We start from the raw sequence: 27298 nt of genomic DNA on the forward strand, positions 1-27298 counted from the left end.
CCGAGCGCGCGCGCGCACACACACGTTATGGAAGGGCCACCGTAGGAGAGATATCTATAAAAGTCAACATTTGTGGCCTGGAAACGTCTTATTGATGGCCGCCGAGGATTACATGCACACACACACACACTACCATCTCGTCTATATGGGAAGCCTGTTGGGCTTCCCCCGTCTTTAACTGGCTCGTTAATGTCATCGTGATGGGCCGTTTTTTAAACCGAAAGAGGAGAAAGAAAGAAAAATTCCCTCGTCTTCTAACGGCAGTCACAAGGCAGAGTCGTAACATTTATAAGGCGACTTATATTATGTGTTGGGAAGGCAATAAAATACGCTCTTCATGTCGGCGGCTGGTGTGAATTGGCCACCTGAAGAATCAACCAGTTTTTAACGTGAGTTGCAAACGAAAAAATCGTCTACCGATTTGATATTCAACACCAAAGGGGATGAAAAAAAGATGTTGGAACGGGGGATTGCTGTTGTCGACGCGAGGCATTTGTAAAACTGGATTTAGCCTTGAGGTGTGCGTCAAAGATAATCTACAAATTATTGGTCATCATTTTTTCCTCTGGTTTGAACCGCCCGCCCCGTCGTCCATCCGTGATTACGCCAAAACATGCTTCCATACCGGTCACGGCCGGTGGTTTCTAATTACGCAACGCGACCGCATAGTTATTAGAGGATTGAATTCGTCGGGGACTTTGTACGCGCACTCGTCCACCATTTAAATACAAGAATGAACTTTCCAGTGTTGTTGTTGTTGTTGGAGCTTTTTCAATGGACGTTTCTTTTTTCGACTTTCAAAGTAGGTCGTCCAAAGTCGCCGTTTTTACAAAGTGAAAAAACCCTCACCATGTCCAGCGGACGTGTGAATTGTAAATTGTAAATCGATATGGCAAAATAGTACGAGGAGAGAAAAGTAGTTTTTCTTTAATTTTTTTTTGTATTCCCGCTACATGATATAATGTGAATTGAATCGAAAACAAAAAAAAAATTATTTTGTTGAATACGTATACATTGAATTTTTGTGCGCGTCTCATCTCAAAATATCAAGGGCGCCCCTAACACATTCACGTGATTCGCTTTTTTTCTCTTCCGTGTTGAACGTGTACAAAATAAAAGGTGAATTGTTTTTTTTTGTTCTTTTTTACGTTTCTGGGCAACAACAACAACACTTACAATTTAATACGTATAAGTAAAATTTTCGAGTGAATTTTTGAGAGCGAGTGAATTTTGAGAGACGGACAAGAGAGGGCGAGCTTACCTTTAAAAGGTTTGATGATGCACTGCGATGAATGAATTTTTGTGTTTGATGATTTTTTCTTTTTTTTTGAAACGAGAGAAACTAAATAGAAGCTTTGGTTGTGTGGCAAACTTGAGTGAGGTATGAGGGTGGGGGAGGGGATATAGAGGACAAGGATATAAACGAAAAACATTTTTATATAAGAGAAAAATCAAAAGAAAATAGTTAAAGAAGATTTGGGGGTGTAGGTGGGAGGAGAGATGATTTGATTTAGCCGTTTGTTTGTGTTAATTTTCTATTTTTTTGTTGTTTGTTTGTTTTTTTCTTCTTCTTTCTAAAAATTCCAATTTTGTCAATCTCCTCCGTTGGGCGTCGTGGATGCGTTGGACGAATTGGAGCTGATGCCGCCGCCTTTGGTGTGCGTCGCTTTGTCTTGCTCGTTGAGTTCCTTGATGGCCTGGATCTCCTTTTTGAGCTTCATGCGTCGGTTTTGAAACCAAATTTTGATCTGGCGCTCTGTCAGGCACAGGGCGTGGGCCATTTCGATCCGCCGCCTCCTCGTCAGGTAGTGATTTGTGTGGAACTCTTTCTCCAGTTCCAGCGTCTGGTAGCGCGTGTACGTCTGACGGCCTCGACGCCGCAATCCGTTGGCACCTTGAAATTGGGCCAAACACAAAACAACACAGTCAGATGCATGTTCGTTTCACTTTTAATTCTATAAACACGGTCAAAGTTAATAACACACACAAGAGCTGAAAAAAGGACGCGGAGTAAGAACGATCTCAACCCCGGCGCAGTTTCCAAACAACTAGAGAATATGTAACAAGACCAACACGAAAACTGGAACTAGTCGGATGCTACTGGGGGTGGAAAAGGGAAGAAAAAGAGATCCGATGTTGGAGATAAAGCAATTGTCAGGTAGCGCAATATATATAGAGAGAGATAGTGACTTGTCTCGTTTCCCCCATCTTGTTTCAATGTCTTTCTTATATTTTTATTCTTTTACGATGATCGTAAAAAAAAATAAAATAAAGAGGACTGTGACGCAAAAAGACCGCCAGAGGGTTGTCGTAAAAAAAAAAGACTAGGAAGGAGTCAGGTCAAAACTCTTTGGCCCGCTTTGATCGCTCTTTGCCTTCCCCCCTTCTGGATATAATACCCTTTGAACGGTGCTGGATAGTGGAGGATCGTTTTATTACCTCGCGTAAAGGTCTCTCCTTTCACACTGTCTTTTGTCTTCTCCTATCCTTCCTCTGCCCTTTTTTTTCTTATTTTCGACTCGGTCATTGTTACGCGTTTTCAACCTCTTTTTCGTCCCTCGTCTTGTGTGAGACTTTTTTTTTTTTTGAAATTGAAGGAAGAATAACACGAGAGAGGGAAGAAGAAGAGACTCGGATTGACACTTCCGCCTAGACTGTCTCTCTCTCTCTCGGGAAACGGGGCGCTATTACACCGAAAAACAGATGTTTGAAACAACAACAATCTTGTGTGTGATATCGTTTAGAATAAGTTACGTTTAACCCAGTCGATATGTGAAATATAAAAACGGTTTGAAATGGCATTATAGAATTTGGTGGGCTGCTGGGTCGTTTGACAGGTCTTTTTGATTCATGACTTTTGATTCCTGTGTAAATAAGTTGAATAGGGGGATATTTATTTCTCTGTTAAGGTCCAGTGCACCAATGGGCTGATTGGGAAACGGACTTCTCCGCCCTCGACGAATAAGGGAGGGGGTCACGCAAGTGAAAAAAGGGCCACATTTTTGTAGGGTCGGAGTATTATTCCAGTTAAGAGAGGGGGTAGGATAAAGAAGAAGAGTCCCCCTTGTGCTTTTCAGCTGTCTCCGGTGTCGAACCTTTCAAAAACGTCCCTACACCCCCCTTTTACTTTCAACTTTTCTTTGTGTCGCTCGTGTTGGCGACCAATCACAGAGCTTTGCACATTTTCACCAAATTCCCGTCAAGTTTGCCATTTCTTCGTAGATTTCGCTACGCCGTTTCTTTTTTTCTCCCCCACCAGTGTGCGATTGGCAAGTCTCCAAGTCCAATCGGAGCGGACTAGGTAGGTCGGATTTGTGTGTGTTAAGGTCCGATGTCCAAGTCAATTAAAACTTGGCCCTCGGAAAAGTCGTAAAACTGCCAAAAGTGTTTTTTTTTTTATTATTATTATTTTCTCTCTTTTTGGTCGCCGTCATCAACAGCGAAAAACCAGGCCACACTCACCAGAAAAAGGGAAAAGAAACGAAAGAAAGAAAAACCCAAATTGAATTTCCTTCTCACCGAAATTAACCCAAAAAAGAAAAGAAAAAGAAAGAAACTTCCTCTTTTCTCTCTCTTTTCGATGCAATTACTCTAACCAATGCGATTTTGTTTTTGTTTTATTATTTTCTGTTTCCCCCCTCTTCTCGGTTTCCTCTCTTTCTCGTTTCATTTTCATCCGCCGTTGACCACGCGATCGCCGACACCTAGCTAGGAAAACCTTTTATCAAGGATGGTTCGGAAACAATGAGGGCAGTGACTATCGAAAGATTTATGACTGGGCATTCCTCCCTCCCAACTCCCCACCGAAAGAAAACCAGAGGAAATGAAAAAGAAAAAATAACATGAGCACGCAATCGATAAGAATCGGAAACAATTCTCCTGTTTGTGATGTTACAGATAGAATCTCATCATCCTTGTCTGATTTCCATCGCTTCAACATGTACGTCATTTTCACTGAGCACTCGATTGCGCCCGGTATTCATCCGATGATGTAATAGGAGACTACACATGACGCAATCAATCGCGATTTTAAAAGTGACGTTTTAAAAAGGTGTCGAGTCGCCAGAGATGCGTCCGATTCGTTGATTGGGTTTGAAATAACGCTCGAGGTATTTCACCACAAAAGATGTGTGTGTTGATCTATTAATACGCCCACAAAGAGGCGTTGTGCCCCCTCCCAATCCTCTTTGCTTGTTGTTTGAAGGAACTCGAGTCGTCGATCGTCGACGACGTCAACTGCTACCGCCCGAAATTCACAGATATATTTACAGTTGCGTGACAAACAATGGCGCCCCCCCCCCCCCGACCGATAGCACAAGACGGAGGAGAGTATGTGAGAGCACTGCGCTTGAAAACGTCTGGCCCATGCCAACACATTCAACCCTGCTGGTTTGTGTAGTAATAAAGTATAGACGCTCTAGAGAGTAGAAAAACGAAAAAAGAAGGGGGAAAAAGAGGCAGCAGCAGCAGAGAAGTCAGACTCGCTCTGTCTGCAACTCTTCTCATCTATCGTCGAGAGAGGAGAGCGAAACTAAAGAAAAATCCTTCTTCTTATTTATTTTTTCTTCTCCCCCATCTCGTGCGGAAGCCGGAGACGACAGACTTCTGTGATGTATATACATACACAGCCACCAAAAAATGGAGTCCAATACCAGTGAATTTGACTGCAACAAGCGTCCCCTCCTATTGGTTTATTCCTAGTTCTTATATATATTTTTTTTTTGTTGGGTTTTCCTTTCGTCTCGGTCGGCGGGAGACATGAAACAGATTGCGCAAATCATGTTATGCCACCCACCCAACCTCATTTCCCTTTTTTGACTTGGAAGAGTTTTTTAAAATTTTATTTTCTCCGACGTCTAAATATTGGGGATCTGCTGCCGCGACCCGTCGTAGTAGGTTTGGAAATGAAACGAGAACGGGAGCTTAAGTTTCTTTGGAACATGTGTCAACACACAAGAATTTGGATCGCAGTCGAGATGTTCCACATTGGGTTAAAAAAAAAGAATTGTTCAAGGAAGGTGAATGGAGAATGTATTATTTCCATTGATCCATTAACGCTCCATGGAATCGGACGTGCTTGATTCAATACTGCGGATATAGCTAGGGTGCTGTGCATCCCATTCATTGTGTGTTCCGGTTGCTTTTTAAAAGTCCAACTATTGTATCGAATGAGAAACGGAAAAAAAGAATGCAACTCGGAACAGAGGTGTTAGACTATAGAGAAAAGGTATTATGTATTATGAACAGAAATCGAGGTAGCCGTGTGTAAATCACACACCAGCAAATCCCATAAATTCTGCCCAATCATGTGTTCACCATTTTTGTCCTCCCTCTTTTTCTTTTTGGGTGGGGGGCTGTTCTTTTTTTTTTTTTTTTTGCTTTGCTATATCTGAGAAAATGTAAATGGATCACAGCCAAGGCGGGAAATTTTTTTTTCAATTTTCAGTCGTTGGGTACACCACCACCACCACCTAGTCTTTCGGCCAAGAGAGAACGAGTGAGATACGCAAGAATCTACACACACATTGATGCATAAAACAGCCAAGTCAGTTGGTAGAGCACAAGGAGAGAAAGAGAGAGACTCTGAGAGCTGAGAGTTTTTCAGCTGTCGAAAAGTTACCGGCTTGAAAAAGGATCGTAAATCCTTTGAGTTTGAGATATTTCAGTGGGAAGAAGAAGAAGAAAAAAAAGGGGGAAAGAAAAGGCCTGAGCAAGTTTTAGAAGGAGCTGCTAGCTGCTAGCTCCTAGCGGGTTATACGTACCGTCAGTGAAGTAACACACACAAGTCTCGGGCTCTTTGGTTTCTAAGTTAAGGTTTCCTTTCTCTCTCTCTTTCTTTCATTCTTGTTGTTGTAGATTTTTTTGTTTTTTCTTGCCCAGCATCTTGTGTAGGAACTTGGGTTTCTTTTTTCTCCCCTTCTAACTCTCATCGACCTCCCCCGCACATTCGACGCCAAAATGAGCCGCTCCTGACGCTCTTGGCGACCAATGGCGCTTCAAGTTAAATTTGTAACAGTCGCCGACCGACCCGCGACCAATAGCGCAGCTGCCGTGCCCTACTCCCCCACACACGCACACACATGAGTGTACTCTATATGTGTGTTTTTCCTCTCTTTTTATTTTTTGGGTGCAAATGGCGTCTTGGAATAAGAAAAAGAGAGAAAAGTTTTATTTGACTTTATTGTCTTCTATCATTTGCCAAAAAGGTGGTAAATATAAACCGGCGCTGACGCCGCTCGTAGCATCTGTTGTTGAACGATTTCAATGCAATTTACACCCACACACCGACAGACAAGAGCTCCAGGAGCGAGAGAGAACGACTGCTTTACTGTATACTTATATTATTATTTTCATTCCAAATTGATTCCGAAAAAAGACCGAGTGTCTCGTAAATATTCCCTTGGCGGTTGGTAGTTGGTACATGTATAAACCGCACGTCATTTGTATTTGTTGCGTCGCCTTTGCGGTTTTTGCGGCAGGGGATATTTTCCGCAGCGGGAAAAAAACACCGAAGCAGGAAAAAAAATTCCAATTAATGTTTACGAAATAAAACTAAAGGAATTCCATTACCCGCCAAACTGAAAAAAAAAAAAATGTAAAAAATGTCCTCAAACAAAAAGGAAAGGAATTTTCTAAAGTGAAATGGAAATATCTTGATATAAATAAACGGTTCCAAACCGTATTTTTTTTCTTTGGTGAAAGAGGGGGGTAAAAGATCTTGTTGGCTTGATGTATATTTATATTTAAAAAAAAAGGTAGAAGAGAAGAAAGAAGGCCCCATATCTCTCGCTGCTGGACACCGAGGAGACGACAGCCGTATCTTGACTTAGTTATACACACTTTCACACCGATGCCGACGATAATCCAAACCCCTTCTACTATAAACTACCCCTTGTTGATTCCGATGAAATGAACACAAGTCGATTGATCCTTTTCTCTCTCTCTCTTTCTCTAAATGCCGGCTGAATAAATCGAACCCAATCTCCCCGTAAATTACAAACACACGAGGCCTATAAAAACATTTAACCTCTTGCAGTCGTAGGCTATTACTAGGTATTATTACATTATTACTGGTAGTTGTAGTAGTTGGTAGTAGTAGTAGTAGTAGTAGTTTTAAGAGGAGTGTGTTTTTATTAGCTCCCAATAAAATAACAAGCGCTGGTCGTAAACGGGTACTCTGGGCAGGCTACGAGTTGTTACGGCACGGGAAATCCTTCGCCCCGGCGCCTTTAACGACTCAGAACACTCAAACAAAACAGTTATGTTTTCTCACGTTCCAATAAAAAAATAAAAATGGCCTAATATGTTTGTTTTTAGTTTATGTTAATGACTTGAAAAATCTATATCAATTTGTAAAACTAATGTTTTCTTTTTTCTTATTGCTTTTCTAGGAGATGCAGGGCAATTTGTATCTCCCGCCAACGGAAAACTGAGTTTGTTACAAAAAGGTAAGAGCAATTATTTGACACTTTCAGCTAAGACCCTTAATGAATCAATCGTCTAGAGGCGCTAGTCTAGTTTGATTTATATCGAGTAATTAATTAAGTCTGACGTGTTTTATGCGCCTCCAACTCGCTAGCCCCCGTTTTGATGATTTCCGTGCGCGGCGCGGCCGCAAAGTTTCGAATCGGGTCCCGAGCTCTTTGCAAGGGCGCTGCCCTTTCCTTCTGTTTCCCCCCCGCATAATGATGAATGTGCCCCCTCTGTGTGTATAATCACGATAATGAAGTGAAACAAATGGCCTACATCACATCAGGGGCCGTGTGCCCTGGAGAGAAGAGGAGAGAGAGAGAGAGATGATCTGCAGGATTCAATTCGGTGAGACGGCCCCGCCACACACACACACACACACACACACTAGCGGCCAGAGCATTTACACACTGAACTACTTGCACACTGCTGCTGCTTACTTCTCTGGTCGATGGAGAGATTTACGCCCAGCCGTGATGTGCCCTGTGTATATATAACACGGACAGTTGGTTTCACTCTTTTAAAGAAGCTAGCCCAAAAGCCATAAAAGTCACACAAAACTTTCCTTTTTCTTCTTTGCTCTGCGGGTTACAATGCGAGCGGGTTAGGCTTATATTGGACCGTTTAACCCAGCGGGGCCATGCTGCTGAAGAGGTCTAATAAAACGTTTTCTTTTGACTGCCCTGACTCGTTGTCATCGTCTTCTTCCCTGAAAGGGGAGAGAGTTAGATAGAGACAGCGAAAAAAAGGGAGAGTGTTTCATCTGTTTCCTCCACCCACCATATGAAATGCTTCATCTGAAAAAGGCTGACCAGTTTCTCTCTACCCCCGGAAGGATGTGCTGTAATAAAAGCCTTTAATAGAGGGTCATATAATGTTCTGTTTTTTCGGAGGGACAGTCAAATTGTTTCAAGGCACAAGATTGAGTTCCAATGCTCGGAAATTTCTTCAAATTTGGGTTTGGGGCGAAGAAGTTCAAACGTTATTGATATGGGGAATGCGTAATGGGTTAGATTGGATCTCTGTGCCCGTGATTTCGTACTCTCGATCGCTTTCAAGCACACCCCAGAGGGTTAGGCAATTGGTGCGGCAACGCTTTGAGCTTTATCCTCCCACCCAGAGTCCCCACGAATAACTTGACGCTGTGCATTAGATATACCGAGAGAAAGAAGAGGAGTGAAGAATTTTTTATTTTTTTCCCTTTCCGAGACCTTTCCAGTTTAATTATACCTTAAGAGTAGGCAAACAAACCCTCTGGCTCCCGTCAGTGATTAAAATTCTACGCGTATTTATAGATCCCCCTTTATTTTATTTTATTTCTTTTTTTCACGGGTTCGATGGAACACTACTCGGACAAAGTTTCCGTTCCTTCTTCCTATTCTTCTTCATTGCGTGATGAAGTTAATTGAAAATAAAAAAAAGTGGAGGAAAAAAGAAATAAAATAAGGCAACTGTGGAAATGCTTCGTGTTGTGGGGGGCCAACGAGGCCACCTCAAAACAAAAAGGAGATTGTAATTCATTGCCAACCAACCAGAGAGGGTGCTAATGCTTCATACAGTATATATATGGTGTAACCCATAAGTAACATAACTTATACAACTCGTCCGTTTCCGCTGTCTTCCCTCAACACAGAAACCAAAAAATGGCCTGTACGTCTGTCTGGTTTCTCTGTTAAATTTAGTTTTATTTATTTAATATTTGTGTGTCTGAACTGTTACATACAGACTGACTCGAATGTTCCCTATTTCATCCGGATGGGGGTAGTATATAGCGCGGCATTTTGAAGATGAAGAGTGTCGGGTTTACTTTGAGAAAACGGGGGTTTTTCAGTTCAAGCCCTCCATCACTAGAGATTTTTTCCCCCTTTTTCCCCACCCAATCATCGAGTGTGAAACTCTTCTGGGTACCTCCCTCTTTTTTTAGCTGTTGCCGGGGTTGTACTGGGGAAGAATTTTGTTTCATGGGAATGGCCATATGTTAAAATCATTTTTCGAAAATAGAAAAATCTCTGTTCGTTTTGCATCAATTTGAAAAATTTAACGCTCTGAGATTGGTGTCCCCCCTCCCCTTAAATGTAGCGGGAGTAGTACCGCGATGAGTCACATCGAATGTATTACCCCCGCACACCCTCCACTTTATACGGAAATACCGTCTGTCCCGCGACGAAAATGATAGAGAAAAGAAGCTTTCAATCTGTGAGTGTATATGTATACGTACATGTGTGTGTGTGTATCAAGCGAAAATCACATAAATCGTTCAACGACCAACCACCCCCCAAGGGGGGCTAGGGCTTTCATAGGAAGAACGGCCATAGAGAGAGAAGTCTCTCTTTCCTTTGTTGTTCGCATTACGCCTGTGTGAACGATCCGTTACTCTTTGCAACGTGCGCTCGCTCGATGGCGTCTGCTCGTGTGTTTTTCCGTTTTTATATAAGCGACATAAATCTCACACACAAATACGCACACATGATCTCCGCATTATGTGCATTCGTTGTAATATTCCTCCCTCTCTTTGCAACCCCCTGCTCGCCCTAGCGGCGCAAACCTCCCGGTGCGGGGCACACGCTCCTCCGGCAGGCTCTTTTAGCATTCGAGACTATTGTTACAATTTTTCGGAAAAATTTTTCCTTTTATTGATTGGAAATGGATTTATGATGATTTCTTTTATTCCCTCCGTATGTGTTTTTGGGTGATTCTAAATATTGGATAACCTCCGTGACATTTCCGCTCGGTTAATTTCAATTCGGCTTTCGAGTGGGGACGGAGGAGGGCTGAAGAGTTTGTGTTAGCCATTTGATGATCCTCCCTCCTACACCTACAGCCCATAAAACAAAATGGTGAAACATTCAAGTGGATCTTGAATTACACTACAAACTACAAACGACGCGTCCTTGGGGTTTAAACTAGTCAACCACCGGTCGATGATGAATTGCCGTTGAATGAAGAAGAATTTTATTTTTATTTTATTTTTTTAAGAAAAAGGGAGAAAGAGGAGAAGAAATAAAAAAAGAAAAACAAGTTGCGTGATTTATTGGCTCTCTCTCCCTCCGGGAATATTCAAAGAAAATAAAAAATAAAATCATGATTGTTTTATTTTTCGTTTCCATCTTCTTCCAACAACAGTCTGTCCTCTCTCACGCGGTTACCCGCTTTCTATTACCCATTTTTCTCCGCGACTCCCTTTTTTCTTTGTGGAGCGTGTGATGGTGATCACTCGGGAGTTGTTGTCTCTTTCGTGTGCTGGTCCGAGAATTCTTATAATTCTCGTATAAAAAAAAAGCCCCCCAAAAAACATCAAGTGGAATAAGCTTTCTGTTTTTCTTTTTTCTTTCCCTTCGTCTTGTGTGTGTGGCCTCTGTGGCCGCCTCGAGGTCGAACTCGACAAAACGTATCAGCGATGTAATTGTAGGTTGTATCTGGTTTTGTTTTTTTGTATCGAGGTGATTTATATTAGAAAATGAAACGCGCGGTCGGCCCCGTTTTTTTCTTTCCCCCCGCCAGTAATTTTAATTTTTTACCTTGTTTTCTTTTCTCTCTGAATTTTGCGTTTTCCTTGTTACCGAATTAAAATATTTCGACGTTCTTGCTTTTGTTTGAAAAACAAAAGTGTCGATTAATTAATTCATCAATCATTTGATACCGCGCTTCGATCTCGATTGACTTTTTTAGTTGCTGCGGTCTAGAGTAAACAGAAGCGATTTACGCTCTATCGTGCGTTCTGGTGTGTCGATAAATTTGACTCTTAATGAGATTCACGTCTGCTCTTGTCCTCGTGCTAATGAAACGCTGCGTTCATTAGGGGCCCTAATCCACCCGTTCGAATTATTGAGACAAGTTGATTCACAATCCCGCCCCATTACTTTTATTGACCGCTCAAAAGAAAAGAAAGAAAAAGAAAAAAAAGGAATCGCAATGAATATAAATAACTGGTGAGGGGGGATCCGGCAGAGTAAACAGTAAACACACACCAATAAAAAGATCGTGTTGTTGTTGTTGTTGTTTGGTATTACGCCATCTAACGGCAGCCACACATACTAAGGATTTTTCCGCTACTATCTTTGAAGGAATCTCTTTTATTTTTCTAAAAGAAAGAAACAAAAAAAGAGTTGAAAGGGAAAAGGGGAAATAAAAAAGAATAAAAGTAAAACCCCAAATTTGTTGGTGCTGCTGCTTGTTGTTGTTTATCTGATGGCTCCCACTACGAAAGCAAAGCTCGGCTCTTTCGCCACCAACGACCACCCGCAGCTCCTTGCTTTAATTGCTAATCAATTCACGTAAAAATTCTTTATTATTATTTTTTCCTATTTATTTTTTTTCTCTCGCTCTCGTTCATTTTCCTCCCGCTCGGAGTTTCCCGTTTCATTCATTTCTTTTTTCTCTCTTTTCAATTCGTTGGTTGTTGTTGTCAACTTTCGACTTTAGTCAGCAACCAGACAGATTTCCAACTAGTCTGTCGCGTTAGGTTCTTTGAAACACGCCGCTCGGGTGTTGAATTCGGTAGCAAGTCTTGTTAATGCTACTTACTTTTTTTAACTACTCCACCACCACGGGGACCACGGGTGTAGTGTGGAGCGAGTAAAAGACCCCCGTACCCGATTTCGATCGGCCACGGATCGCATGGCGTCGGATCGCTTGCCTCTTTCAACAATAGCGTATATAGAAGCTCTTTTTTTCCTTAGGAGCGAAATACGACGAGATGTAATCGATGATGAACAGAATACTGTTTGCCTTTCTCAAAAGGCAAAGGGGAAAAAAAGGAACCCAAATCAGGTCGAATTCTTGCTGCTGCCTGGGCGCCGAGCCGGAGCCAAACCAAGAGTTTCTTTCTGTGTTGGGAGGTCTTTCAACTCGGAATCGTCTTTGAGAAGGAAAACTAGAAAGAGGTCGGAGAGCTTGGATAACTTTGTCTTGTGTGCATGTTAACCATGCAATGTTCACTCTTGGTCAAAAAAATTTTCTTTTTTAAAGTGAACACACTAGCGCAAAAGAGTTTTTCTTGTGTGTCCGGTCTCTGAGCTCTCAGAATGCTGCACAGCAGACGTGTGGCTCTAGATGTGTACATGGGACCCCTAGTTCATGAGAGAGAGAAGATTTATCGTTTTTCCGAGCTCCAATTCCCTCCGTCGACCCATCCGGCGGCCCATGGAAGTTACAACCCAAAATAGAGGGGGCCCTTTTTCTATCTTTTTGGTTAGGAAATAGGGGTTGAAAACGAACCCTTCGAATTTAGTTATTTTTTTTCTATAATGGAAATTTTAGAAATATTTCGATTTTTGTCGGAGAAATTCGATTTTCAAATGCAATTTCAAAATTTGAAGCAATTATTGCCCTTCCTTCAATTATTGAACTGTTCAATTTCGTATCTGATACAAGTGAAAGGTTATTTAGTGTTTTTGAAATTTCAAAAAATGGCCTCTCGATTTGAATGAGTTAAATTTAAGTATTGGTTACTTTACGTGTAGCATTGCACATTTGTGTTCGATGTCGGCATGAATAATGACACTAATGTTAAATCTACACATGGGGTAACCAACTGGTTAAACGATTGACTAAACACTGCTGGAACTGGCCAAGATTGAAATCAATCCCGACACCGCTGCTGCGTTCGTGAAATATTACCATGATACTACTACACCCAATTTGATTTATGTCCACCTGGTCGTTTTCATCGTCAGTCTTTGCATGATCGCTAGCAAACAACAACAGCAGGTGGTAGCGGTGCTGGTGTTGGTTTTTATCTTTCCCGAAAAATGTACACACGTAGTTGGATAATTCCTAACGCGTGGACCGGCACTCAACGTGCGGCTTAAGCCAACTCGACCTCGTCGTGTCATCACACGCGGACAACACGAGCCCATTTTATTTTTTTAGAAAAAAAAAACATAAATGATTGATGAGTATGTTTTTTTAAGTGTCTTGGACAACCAAATGAACTGGTCACAACTCTGTCTGACCTTTTCTCTTAAAAAGAAGATGTCACTGTGGCTTGTTTTTTTGTTTTTTTTCGCTGACTGGACACGATAAATTATTACATGAAAACCCCAGTGTTTTCGTCCTAGATACCCACGGGGTCCGCCATTCCTGACCAACAGTCCCGACCCCCCGCATCTCTCACCTGAAGGAAAATAGGAAGAAAAAGACCTTTTTCATTTTTAGTTTTTTTTTCTGGGGTTCCCGCCTACTATTTTAAACATTTTCTAGTTTTTTTTTTGGGTCGCCCTCTAACAAATCTCGTAGCTGCCGTTATACACGATGTTACATATAATAGCCTTCCATCTTGTGCTTTTAACTTAAGATGTCATTCTCTGATGACCTAAACCATTTAACGGCCCGTGTCGATCCCCGGGGAGTCTTGGGGGTATTTCGAAATTCCAACAATTTACACATTTTTTAATTGATCTACCTGGATATTAACGGCAAACCACTATTTGTGTTTGCGTTCGAAATAGGTATCTGGAGGCACATTTTTTTGTTCTTTGACCCATCTTCAAGTATTGATAAATCGTATACTAGCTTGTTTCGTTAATCCCGCAAGACCTGTTGCGCACGCAACGCCTCGGGACTCCCGGACGCTCGAGCGAAATGGCCATCTCTCTTTCCTTCTCTTTTTCAGCTTTTATCGCTGTACCCAGCAGCAGCAGCAACAGGATGAATTTATTTCCTCGAGGAGAAGAAGAATAAAAGGAAGGAAAAAGGCATATTGGGTAATCTCTGCGGCCTTATCGACTGTAACATACAATCTAGCTGGCAACCTGAAGACGAAAGAGAATGAGAGGGAAGATAAAAAGGGAAAAAAGGGGAGAACGCCGATAGATAGTGAACGAGAGAGAGAGCTATTTGCATACTAAGCAGACAAGGCCCTTTCTCTCTTTTTCTTTAGTCATCTTGGATTACAGCCGGACAAAATGTGTGTTTTACAAATTTCTCGTGAAACAGAGTGGACAAAAAAAATTCGCCATCGGTCCGTTACCCAGACAATGATAACCCGAATTCACAATCTCGTTTCGCTTAATTATAATGAAGTCTTTTTTTTTTTTCAGAGGGTTTAGGGAGAATTATTTTTATTTTTTTTATGATTCTCTTGTTGGATAGAATTGAATATCTCCCCTTCATCTGTTCTTTTTATTAGTATTATTATTTGTTTTGCTGTGACGCCTTTTTCCCTCTCTGGATTCGATTGGCGTGGCGACCCCCCCCCCCCCCCCCCCCACCAGCCAAACAAACATAAACGAGGAAGGCTAGTTAAAAAAACAGGACATTTTATGTGATTTGGGTGCTGCAGACTGCGCAACTGCCACTGGACGGGCAACAAAGGAAAGTTACGAGCCCCATTGCAAAGGTCCGCCGGTTTCGAATTTTTATGGAGGTCATCAAAAGTGAAAGAAAGAAAAAAAGGGGGTCTGCGTGTTGTTGAGCGACACGGCCGAGGACGAGTCGTTCGGATCATGCAGCTTAGACTGTGTGTGCCGTGCCCGTCTCTTTCCGCTAGTTGTACCGGCCGAAAAAGAAAAAAGAGTTATGACGCGCTCCGCCCCCTACTTCCAGCAGCCCCCCCTGCACCACCATCACGTAAGAGTACATCATCATCATCATCATCACAGGAGCGGTCAGAAGCGTTCAACAGGGCCGTCGAAAACACACAAAATCGTGATCCGACACAGTTTTGCGACTTTGTTGCTGTCGATCTCATGACACTCGTGAAAACGGATCGTAAATTATGTCCCACGCGTTCGTCTTTTATTTTATTTTTCAAAAAAAGAGACGCGCCCGGTAATTTACGATGTTTGAAAAAGAAAAAGGAAAAAAAGGAAAAAATGAAATGAGCGGGAGGGCGCGGACTTACCGGCGATGGCCATCCACGGGTAAAATGTATGGGCAGACGATTGACTCTGTGGCGATTGCTGCTGGCTAATGGCGTGGCTGGCGTGCTGACCGCTCGTGTTGTGGTTGCTGTGCTGTTGCACCGAGTTGTGTTGGTGTTGTTGCGAGTGTTGCGTGTTGTGCTGGGACACGACGCCGACGCCGCCTCCTCCGTGCTGCGGCACCGGCGCCTGAACGGCTGTGGTGGCGTTGAGGGAGCACGGGCTCCACGGGTTGTTGTTTGGACCGACCGAGTTGGCCGGGCGAGGGGTGACGGCGCTGATGGCCGCTTCCGGCCCGACTCCGACGCCACCAGAGACGTTGGACACGACGCCCGGGTAACCGCCGCCGCCTCCGACGACGCCACCACCGCCACCGCCCACCACGCCTCGGTTGTTGATGTTGTTGTGTCCGTGACCGACGGAACCCACTCCGACACCCCGGTCGTTGACTCCACCCTGCTGGGCCGCTCTGGCCGCATCGGCAGCCGCGGCCGCCGCCGCCTGCGCCCACGAACTGATGGCCGAATTGTTGTCGGATTTGACGTTGATGCCCGCCGAACTGTAGCCGTTCTGGTCGGCTTTGCTGCAGTCCAATTTGTACTGTTGCTCGTAGAGTTTGCAGGAAGCGGCCGCTGCGGCCGCCGCCGCAGCCGCCGCCGTCGACTGGTCGTAGGAATCGACTTGCTGGCGGGTCACGCCGCCCGAGGGCGGCCCGTAAGGATTGACTCCGAGACCCAACGGGAATCGGTACGCCTGCTCGGCCCCCGTCTGTCCATGTCCACCGTAGAAGCCGGACTGTTCAAAGTACGAGTTCATCATTTTCGATCAACTTTTTGGCTTTACCAATTTTTTTCTTTTTCGTCTTATCTTTTCCACCACCGAAAAAAATTCGTTCACTTTAACTCGCCACACCAAATCCAATTTCACAATTTAAGAAACGACAAAAAAAAATGTTGAACACTTCCGCTCCGATTTTAACTCAACGAACGAATCGTTGACGACTGCACTGATGAGAAGAAGGGAATACACTGAGTGAGAGAGGGGCCGACTGTACTATTCAAACTGTTTTGCCGTGATGGGACTCGGTCCCGCGCGCTCAAAGGGAAGAGAGAAGAGAAAGAGGAGAGGACACACTGGGCACACGCTTGCGTCGGAGTCTGCTGATAGCGATCAACTAAAGCCGTCTGCTGTACGCGGGACTCTCAAAAGGGTGCCGGGCAAAGACACGGAGGCCTCTATAATGGGGGTATGAGTAGTAGTTGTTGTTGTAGTAGTAGCGGCGGCGGTGGCGGCGGCAGCAGCAGCAGCAGCAGCCGGAGTCGAAGAGGTGGGGTCTACTCTCTCGCCTTGGCGGGGGGGTTGGCTGCGAGAGCCAATGAGCGATCGTCGTTTGGGTTGCTGCACGCATCCGCTTTTAATGGCTCTGCGGCCGCGGGTCGGGCCTGCGCTCTGTGGTGGCCACAACCATCATGACGGGCACGAGGGGCGATTGGGGTGGGATGAGGGGGGAGGAGCTTTGCCTGGATTCTTTTGGTGGTTGTCGACGGAAGGACACGCCCACTTCGCCCCTGATGTTGGAAATGGAAGAGTCGCCAGCGCCACTCTACGACGATTCCAGCTACCGCGTAACGACTGCACACACACAATACACACAACAGGGTATTTTCGAGTAAGATGTAACAGCTTTTTCGTTGATTGTGTGTGTGTGTGTGTGTGTTGCGTAGAAAACAGCGGGCCCGTTTACTTGGACGACGGGTCACGTCGAGAGTTTCTTTTTCTTCCGTCTTCCTCCAGTAATTTTCTAAATGACGAGTCTCTGCAATGGAGGAGCCGCTAGGTCTCTGCAAGTAATGATAATAAGAAAAATAATAAAGATATCAGTACACGTCGGACTGATGAATAATTTTTTTTGTTTTTAAGGAAAAAAGGGGGGACATGTTGGAGCAATCAAATGTGAAATTAATTATCGTCGCTTGATGAGGTTACAAAAGGTTTGCCGTCGTCTTGAATTTCAATCTTAACGGGATACCCGGTATCGAATGACGCACTTGCTCGTTAGATGACACTAGTGACCTTTGTATATGTTTTGATTATTTATTTTTATTTTATTTTTGTAAGATTTTTAACGACGTCAATTCACAGTCAATTGCGCCAGTAAGAATTCGTCGGTATTTTCCAGTTAAGAGTTTTCCAGCTAAACGATAAGTGATAATAAAGACATAAATGGGGGGATCTCAGATCATCGTAAATTGAATGATGTAACGAGGGGTTTTTGAACGATAATTGGGTGAAATGATGATGACGACGACGCGGTGGTTGTTTTATTTTATGATCGATAAAAACAGATCGTAACGATTAAAGTCAATGGGCCCTTTACGTCTGTTTTGATTGCGGCATCATTTTTCGAGGCTCGTCTTCTTCTTCTCTGTTTTTCCTCCTTTTGTTTGCCATGACTGCGGTTTGACGATGACGGAGAGAGTGAAATAGCGCATACAAGCAGTAGTAGTGGTGGTAGTAATCGTAGTAGTAGTAGTAACACTTTTTGATGGGCTATTTAGATCATTCCCTACAACCCCGCAACGACCTCTCGCTGAATAGCGCAACAACATCCAACTCCTTCTCTCTCTCTCTCTCTATGGTGCCGTAAAGGATAAGGAAGAAACCTTCTATGGCTATGGTTATGATGTCGTTCTCTTCAAGTTTTCTTGCCATGTTTTTGACTCTCTCAACTCAAAGGAGTCTGCCTGTTTTTTTTTATGTGAATGTGTTTGTGCGTGTGTGGATAGAACATCAACCAAGTTTAGGTTTTCCTTTTCTATTATTTCGGGGGGTTTCTGCTCATATTCAAACAGAGCCGGCGGCCAAGAATATGAAAGAAAAAGAAGAAGAACTTTTGGTACTTCCCGACCGCAAGAATAGGCCAGAAAGGAACAGCAAAAACAGCGGGTGGACCCATTGCGCCGTGACTGATGGCTCGTCGCCACGGTCCTCTGCCACACGACCAATCCAGTCGGCTGGTCGGTGTTCCTAATACTCCGGACAATTTCATGCGACTCGATCTTTTTCTTCTTCTTCTTCTTTCTTTCATTCATTTTTCTCTCTTATATTCGTTTTTGTTCTCTCTCTCTCTCTCTCTCTCTCTCTCTCTCTCTCTCTCTCGTAACGTTTCGATGATTCCATTTTTCCGATTCCGCGGTTTTGTTCGGTCGAGGTTCAGTTCCGAAACATTTCAAAGCTCTCTAGCATTATAGAGAATTCGTTTCCAAAATAAATAAATAACCATGCGATCGCATTTTGAAACGAAAAGTTACAAATAGGTTTGAGTCTTATTTTCTCTGTAATTCAGCCTCGGGTTTTTGGCTACGAGACAGCAATTAGTTTAGTTTCAGGGTGCAGAACACCTAGGTGTTAGTTATGTAGGCCTATTTCGTGCGGACCCACACACTCATTTCATAAGGGGGTTACTTATCTAGAGGACTCCGTTATGTGCACTAAGTAGCATTTTTTTTCGCAACCTAAAGAGTAGCGTCCTCTGCGTATTAGGTAGAGGATCTACTTTATAGTAGTACACTGCTACTATTGAACTACTTTGTGCTGAAAGTAGCATTATACTACTATACCATTAGTGAAATGCTACCAAAATCAAACCGTATCAATAAGTAATCAAAATGCTAGGATCATACCAGTCAGGTGTTACCAGAAATGTTATAAAAATTCAGCTAAAAATAAAATTCTTTATTTTCATAGCATGCGTACTACTATTATCGAAAATTTTTTTAAAAATTTTCAAGTGTATAATATCGCAATTCGCAATTCAAATAAAAAATGTGGCAACGATTAAAATTGTGTTGTCAGCTGATATGACAGATGACGTTTTTCACTTTTACGATGACGTTTGTGGTTAAATTCAATGAATCAGTTTTTACCTTAGTGTGATCTGAGTTCATTGTTACTGCCCCTCCAATAACTCAGTGCAATTATAATGTAGTTGTTTTATACCTTTTTAATTAATTTCATTTGTACTTAAATAGGAGTTATTGTAGTTGATCATTTGTACTTAAATAGGAGTTATTGTAGTTGATATTGTGTTAAGACCTACTTTTATCACTAATTCCTACTATACGAAATTCCAGTAATTGTAATCTCAAAAATTTTAACTTTGGATTCTGTTTCTTCTTTTCTAGGCCTATTGTCTCCCGACCTGCGCCTTGTGTAGTGACCTCGACTTCTGCGCCCAACCATCTACCGACGGGTAAGTCTTGAAATCCTCTTTCTTTCACTCGGAAAATGTTGGATGGTTTGAAAACGTAAATCTTTGAAACTCGCGACAAAGTTTCCTAAGTTGGAAATGTGTGCGATATTTTAAGATTAATGTCGACTTTTGTTTGATTGACGACTTGGAACGCTTATTGTTTAACATTTTACGCGTATTTTTCCATCTTTCCGGCACTTATACAAGCTGTGTTTCATTCAAACTTGAATGATTTTGCGATCATTGCCAGGCCTATCCTAGCTTTTTTATTTTTATCTCTTTGAAATGTTAGGCCTCTAAAGATGTTTGGTACATTCTCAGCTTCGCCTCTCGTGAAGAACTCTTTTGGTTAGTCACCATTTTCTAATGTTTTGAAATCAAATTAAATCGAATCGGAAACCATAAATATTGTTCAACTCCCTCCCTAAAAACAAACAACAACAGAAATGTGTCTCTTAAAAGTTGCAAGACGAATAGCGCCCACTTTTTGCCCAGCATTGGCCTGGTTGTGTGTGTGCGCGCACACAGACCAGGGGGAGATGGCGACGGGTCTTGGCGTTGTATAACTCAAGGATACACAAAGGGTACTTAAAGGAAGGAATAGCGCAATAATCATTAAAAAGCCACAAAACGCGCATTTAATAGTTCATAAAAACCCTGCAGGTGTCGGGAAAGGTGGTGGGGACGGAAAGAAGAAACTCTTGAATGATGTACGACGTTTCGCCGAGAGTCGTACAAGAAGAAGAACATTGGCTCGGATTTATTTATCTCCGCTGTTTGAGGAAAAAATGCAGCTTGTTTTTCTTTTCAACGTTAGTGCCTCTTTTTCCGTTTGATGCGACTTCTTGAATCAATCCCTTTTGAAGCCAAAAACAATAAAATAAAAGCAGGCAACAAGTTTGTGCGGCCATTTTTTTTATTTTTACGAATGCGATTGTATTCAAGTCGAGTCTACCCTGTCTATAAATTGCCAGATAATCGACGTAGAAACGGCTCGTTTTGTCTGACAATTGTGGAGCTATTTATATGCGATGGCGGAATTCTTTTCTCGACTGGCTTTTAAAAAGAAAAGTGACGGTTAGAAGTGGCCATCAAAAAGATGAGAAGAGAGAAACAAAACAAAAAACTGAATAAGAAATGGTGGAGAGGCGCACGCTGTTTGATGGCCATCAAAAGCAGTGGCAGTAGCAGCAAGGTTCCCCATATTTTCGGGATTTTTATGGACCGTTTGGAAAAAATTAAGGGGGCGGCCGCCTTATGTAGACCCGTTAGGTTATATAGGCAATCAACTCGAACCTTTTTTTACACGACAATCTTACACGTTTAACGATGAGCCATCATCTAGAGTAATGAAACGGATAACTGGGCAACAACTGTTTTCGTCAATGAACTACACTAATTCAATTAAACAAAAAACTACGTATTGATTGTTTGGCTCCTTACCGCTCTGATTTTGCTGTCGCTGTTGTAATTTCGGTAATAATAAGATGTCGCCGAGTTGATTTGTTCTTCTTATTTTTTTATTTCTTTTTGTTTTCCTGCTGCGTCGGCTATTCGACCAGTCACACAAGTCAAGAATTGCGTCCTATTGGGGCCGCGGCGCCAGATGTAACTATAGGACGGACGGCCGTCTCTCCTGCTTGGCTCTGGACTATGGAGGGGGGCCACTAGTACTAGGGACTGAAACTGCTCTTTCCACCACCACCACCACTTGGGCTAGACCAGCACCGCTACTACTGCTACAAGAGTCGGAGGGAAAACAGTCAGGGCGGGGCGTGTAATAGCGTCCAAAATGGCCGCCGCAACGACTAGTATGTTGCACACACATACACGGCCACGCGCTCATCTAGCGCCCTTAATAATATCTTGCCCGTTTTCTGTTCCCCCCCTCTTCTCTTCCTACTGGCCAAAGGCGAAGGGGAAAATACGAACGGCCGGGAATATCACACACACACACACACTGCAATCCAATCTGAATGAGCACTTGCGGGCACCACCATATAGTCCACCACCACGCTCATTTCTCCTTTGTAATTACAACAACTAGCCGTCGGTATACTATATACTGTTGTATACGCGTCCGTTGGTTGTTTGCCCGGCTCGGATGCGATGACTGGCGTGCAATCGCATCGTTGAGAGACTATGAAAGCGGATCGCTTCATTACGCGCTTGCTACTTCATTTACGAAAGAAAAAAGGGCGCACAAACAACACGGAAATTACAAACTCAAATTCTCCCGAGTGGGAGAAAATGATAACATAGGAGGCGATAATGTCTTCTTTTTCTTGTTGGCCAGCTTTGGCTCCTCGGGTCAGTTTGTCTTTTGAATTTATTTATTTATTTATTTTTTCGGGGTTCCTTGTGTCTAAAGAAATTCGACGAATTTTGTTGTTTTCGTAATAAAGGAGGAGGGTGGTCATTTCGTGAGTACCCGCCTACCGGCGCTCGATTCCCCATCGATTCCAGGCTCGGCTCGTTCTTTTTTTTTATGATTGTGTTGATAATGATGATGATTATTATCATTGTTATTATTATTTGTCTCGTTGTGCGCGCGCGTTTTTTTTTAACTTCTTCTTCTTCTTCTTGCTCCGCCGACTGTTTTTCTTCTTATTCCTTTATATGGAGCCTTAATGACTCTATTAAAAAAATAAAAAAAAGAGCTTCGGCAGTGGAGTATATATCCACCGGTGTGTGTACAAACAACACAGGCGGCCAGTCGAGTAACAATGCCGCCACATATACACCTATAAAAAAAAACGCACGCGGCCGTACCCAGTGGAAGAGGGGGGGTAGGGTTATATCCATGAGTAACTTAACCGTGCAATGATTTTCAACCGTCATGGTCTCTCACTCAGTGTAAGCTGTGTAGTAGTATAGATGCCTTTAATTTCTCTATGCGCCGGGCTCGGTTGATTTAGTTCTTGCGTCATCCATCCAATTTTTTTTTTTTTTTCAAGAGAGAGAGAGAGTAAACTGATTGTGAATAAATCACTTTTTGGGGTTCATCCAATCAAAATCTCAAAAAAAAAAGAAAAAAAGAAAAAGGGAGTTGTTTTTCCCCCCTTTGGGAACAGACAAGAAGAAGAAGCATCTGCTATGGAGAGAGAGAATACCAGCTAAGAAATTTCTTCTTCTCTCGTAGAAGAAGAAGAAGAAAAAATTATTCATTTTCTATACAGTCGGGACTTGAGTGTGTCTGCATGTTTGTTAGCTGGCGTGGTGATTTATTGCGGTCGAGCACAGCGCGCGTTTTCTTTTCTAAATTCATAGAGGATGTGTGTGTGTGTGTGTGTGTATATATAGGCCGTGCCAGCAGCAGAATCTCTTCTTGGCTCTCTTCTTCTTCTTCTTTTCGGGCCAACACGGCGAAAAAAGAAAAAGAAAAATGCTGGGCGGCAGCGGCGGCGGCGGCGGCTTCTCGGCGGCCATTACTGCTGCCGTTATCCCTCTTTTTATTGGCTGCCCTATTGCCGGCGATGGGCGGAGCTTTGACGTGCAGTGCCTCGACACTATAGCGAGAGGGACCCCCTATTTTGTTGGCTCTCCCATGATGTCAAGGGTGTTCTGGAAAGGGAGGATCGAAAATAGGCCTATATAGGTATCCTACTTCTCTGATAGCAGTCTAACTTTGTATATTACACTATTATGCGCACTCTAGAATCTGAGCGAGCTTATAAATAAATGAATAGGCAGCAGGCCTGTGTTTGTGTCCCAGACCCGAGGATGAAGGATTTTTTCCCTTTTTTTGACAATCTCTTTCGTCCTTGAGTCCTTTGGCGCTCATGAGAGTACCTCACCGACTCTCGCTCAGGACACAATCAGACGCAACTTCTCGGTTCAATCGAAGGGAGGCCATAAAAAAAACAAAGGCCGATAGCTAGTAAAAATTTTAAAATTAGAGTTACAAGGTAGCCTATCCCCCCCATCCAAGATAGTTTACATCGATGACCACCTTTTATTTTTTTCGAAGGGGGTCACAACCTTAAAACGAATAACCTTTCCATAGCACCCGGCACTTTTGTTTTTTTATCTCGAAAATGACTTTTCTTTTCTTTTTTAAAAAAACAAAATGATGTGAATCCTTGAATAAATATAGATTTTCCCAGTTTGAGCCTACGTTGATGTCTACAAAAGTATTTCACTTTTGTGTTATGGCAGTCATCCAAAGTGCTACTACACTACTACTGTACGTCGTCGCCGTCGTCTTCTTGATTTGCTGCCAGCAGCATCCGATAGATCGGCCCTAGCTCTTCTTCTTCTCTTTCTCTTTCTCCTCCGACTCCCTTCCTCTGTTTCTTTCGACTTGGGAAATATTTATGGGGACAAGGAAACCATCCGTAGTTATATCTGCGGAACGGAACTCTCGTCTTCTGCCTTCTCCTCGGCTCCCATAGCTATGGGACTCTTGTTTTTTTCTTTTATCTTTTCTATTTTCCGCGTGTCCCGGCAGCTTCACGCAGCCCTGATCACGGCCGCCGCAATTCATTATATTTTATGTATTTAGTGTACGGCCTATTATTATTATGATTATGATTATTATGATTTCAGTTTGACGTTATGTATAACATTTTCAAGATAGCATATCCCCCCCCCCCGTCCCGACCTCACGCGCCGGATGTGAGGAACTACACAAGAAGAAGAAGAATAAACAGTGCAGTCATTGAGAGCTAGTGAGCTTCGGCGGAAATGGTAGAAATAGTAGGCCACTAGCAAGTTATATCCACAACTGTACACATGTGTAGTTATGGGCTGGCTAGGCAGAAGCTATAAGATTTCTGTATTATAGATGTCGTAGAGTATAGACAGACACCACCACGTCGAAGCCACCGAACTGAAGAAGAAGAAGTCGACGACGCCCAGATAATTATCATGATTATATTCGTACGCTCTGGGTATATGTAGTATATACGTACGTATATATATACTGGAAGCATTAACACGCATATTCCTCTGGCTGTATGTATACTACTCGAGTATATATGCACATCGCGATGTGCATATACATTTCAGTCAACATGTATTTATTTATTTGGTCATTTAAATGAGAAGGAAAAGAAAAACATGGACTGTTTGGGGCCGTGTGTGGGAAATGGAACCGCCGCCGCCGTTGTGTAATGTTGTTACGAAACGCGACTTGTGCGTAAAGACGGAAAGAAATTGGGCAGCCAGCAGCCAGCAGCAGCTCTGACTAAATTACATATTACTGATATTTCTTATGCGTATAGAGAAGTGTAGGTTTTGGTATAGCCGTCGACATTGCTGGGCGCTCTCTTTTCACTCTACTGGAGTCATTTTTGGTTTGGTTTTTTTCTTCTTCTCTTGCGGCCGCCGCTCCACCCCGTCCGGTCCTATATAACATTCACGCGGGCGGCATACTTGGCTTGACTTTGCGCGCCACTGTGTCTGTGTTTGTCTGTTTGTGTGTCGTCTCTTCTCTAATCTACACACGTAATTTGGGCGTCGTGAGTCGACACCAACCGAAAGTCACTGGGAGAGAAGTTGGAGAAGAAAGGAAAGACGGGCAAAAAAATAAAAAGGGGATAAATACTTCGTTATGCCGACGCTGGCTTCCCAAAAAAAGAAAAAAAAAAACTCGCACCAATAGTCACGAACGCAGGAAGAAGAAGAGAAAACAACAACAAAAAAAAACATCGACCGCAGTTTGTTTTCTTCGGTTTTTTCGTTATTCCCCAGGAAAAAATAAAATAAAAAGTAAAACAATCATCAATACGCGTGTGCTGGCTTGCTGTTATTACCAAGAGTGATTTATCCAAGTCGGTTTTTAGTAGGCTACATGTATGCGCAGACTAGATAGTATATCCTACACGGTGACCTTTAGGCCTATTTCGGTGAGGGGGGCTCCTAATGATCTTTTGAAGCGTTTCAGCGGTTATTTTCGATACCAACAAATTGAATCAACAAATATAAAGTATATCGTTAGTTGACTTTTCGAGAGAGAGAACATGGTGAAGAATGATAGGCCTGTAATGTGTTTTGGGGTAAACAGTTGGGCACAATTCGTCACAAAGTGCTTTTTAAAAGTTTTTTATTAGCCATTTGAACCGCCGCCTTTAACGTTAGGCCTACAACTCCTGGGAGGCTCCTTGAACATCGCCGCCGAGTCCCTTTTAACTTTTTAGAAACCACACGAAAAATGTTTCCGAGAAATTTGTAACTCTGTTGAAATGGACGATCCAACTGTTTTGAGAGTCAATCTATTTGCCGGTGCCAATCGCTCGGGGTTTGGCGATAAGGTTATTCGCTAATGTCTGACAAGCGCGAGAAATTATTTTTTAAAAAGGAGGATTAAAAAGAAACTGTGAACTCACCCAGGACTTTTTGCGTCTCTTAGTTGCGTTTTCTTTTGCCGAATCTCTTGTGTAAATGAAGCGATAAAATAAGGAGAAAGAGAGAAGAAGAAGAAGACGGCGGCGGAGCAGGAGGAGGAGGGAGTAGTCGCGGTTTGCGTAATCCGTTGGCGTCGGGCGTGGAAATGGCCGTCCTTCGGCGTCGTCATCGGCCCGGCACTTTCCGCTCAACCAACAGACAGGAAACTCGCAATTTTCGACTCCTCTTTCTCTCTTTCTTTCTTTCTCTCTCTCGACTACCTCAACAATTTTTTCTTTTCTGGAGGCCTCCAAACACAGACACACACTCACACAACACACGCACAAAAAAAGGTAACAAGGTCCGCACTTGTGGTACCCAGACGAATGGATGGATGGATGCCGATAATGATTGCGACGAAATATTTTCGGATGTCCAACGTTGTTGTTTTTTGGGTTTTTTTCTAGTTGCACTAGAACGATCACCAACTCACTGACTGGGTTGTATATATTGAGACTAGCTATTAACTAACTACTGTGTCGTCAAGCGCTGCTGGACGGACAGCGCTCCACTGTGTGCGGGTCCATCAAATGGACGGAATGGGCAACGAAACTTTTTTCGATCGGGTTTTGACTTTTGATTTTTTTTGAAGGACAATGTCTCCCTGATCGAGCTGCTCAAAACATTGTGATCGGTCAAGCCTCAGAGTCGGAACTGATGTGATTGTGAGAAGGACATGCCACGGCCGATCAAGGAGGAGTCGCTCAAGAATGTGGCGTGTCCTTTTTTTTCTATTTCTTCTTCTTCTTCCAGTTCTTCTTCTGGTGGGGAAAGTTATACAAAGATGCTGGAGATGTTATTGGGGTTATACTCTGAAGGAAATTGTTACAGCCGTTCTTTTTTTTATAACCCCCTCTTTCCAGCGAGAGAAGTTTTTTTTTACCCCCTCGTCTTCGGCTGTGTGAGTCTGTGACGGTTATATTGCGAAGAATTGGGGGGGTCAGTCGGGTGTTGCGTCGGAAGAAAAACGGGTGATATCGGGGGGGACCTCTTGCATAGCCACACGGATAGGATAGATGTATATATACGTGTATAAAAGGGTCGAAGGACACACAGAGTCAAAGAAGGGATATGCATTTTTACGACTCTTTGGCTTCTTTGCTCTTCTCCGCGTTTTATTGGGAAGAGGAGGATGCCCACCCCAAATAAAAATTGGCCAGGGCCTATATGGTGTGTGTGGATGTGTATGTGCACTATGTGTGTGTGTATGTGCCGGTTGCGCCCAACCCATGGTTTTTTTTCGGGGGGGAGACCCAAGAGAAAAGAGATAAGGGTTACGTTTTAGAGCAGTTATCCGCCGCCAAGACTGTCCCTTTTTTTCCTTCTT

At 43.1% G+C, this 27298-nt stretch overlaps 1 protein-coding gene and 1 long non-coding RNA gene across 4 annotated transcripts in view; one reads left to right on the forward strand and one right to left on the reverse strand.

Moving 5' to 3' along the window:
• Window positions 1–27298, forward strand: part of LOC124320491 — a 125519-nt gene that overhangs the window by 92805 nt on the left and 5416 nt on the right. The window contains exons 7-8 of the long non-coding RNA XR_006913926.1: window positions 7392–7448; window positions 19517–19584. This is a non-coding gene — a long non-coding RNA (uncharacterized LOC124320491). The remainder of the gene's footprint in view (window positions 1–7391; window positions 7449–19516; window positions 19585–27298) is intronic.
• On the reverse strand, window positions 1089–26620 carry LOC124320386 (homeotic protein ultrabithorax-like). 3 transcript variants are annotated; one of them, XM_046783263.1, is made up of 4 exons: window positions 21028–21318; window positions 15674–17173; window positions 15314–15499; window positions 1337–1894 (listed from the first exon to the last, which is right to left on the reverse strand). In XM_046783263.1, the coding sequence occupies exons 2-4, from the start codon at window positions 16149–16151 to the stop codon at window positions 1593–1595; spliced, it is 966 nt and encodes a 321-aa protein (XP_046639219.1). In that variant the 5' UTR covers window positions 16152–17173; window positions 21028–21318; the 3' UTR covers window positions 1337–1592. The 3 variants fall into 3 exon arrangements, with proteins under 3 accessions (XP_046639217.1, XP_046639219.1, XP_046639218.1); XM_046783261.1 differs by having other exon boundaries at window positions 1089–1894; window positions 15314–17173; window positions 21028–21317; XM_046783262.1 differs by lacking the exon at window positions 21028–21318 and adding an exon at window positions 25914–26620 and having other exon boundaries at window positions 15314–17173.

The sequence above is a fragment of the Daphnia pulicaria genome, chromosome 1 (genome assembly GCF_021234035.1).
Source record: "Daphnia pulicaria isolate SC F1-1A chromosome 1, SC_F0-13Bv2, whole genome shotgun sequence".
In the NCBI taxonomy this organism is placed as follows: domain Eukaryota; kingdom Metazoa; phylum Arthropoda; class Branchiopoda; order Diplostraca; family Daphniidae; genus Daphnia; species Daphnia pulicaria.

Coding starts and splice junctions, on each gene's coding strand:
- LOC124320386 (XM_046783261.1), bottom strand. CDS start 16,151: ATGATGAACTCGTACTTTGAACAGTCCGGCTTCTACGGTGGACATGGA. Junction 1,895..15,313: donor CCCGTGGATGGCCATCGCCG/GTAAGTCCGCGC, acceptor CCCAATTTCAAG/GTGCCAACGGATTGCGGCGT.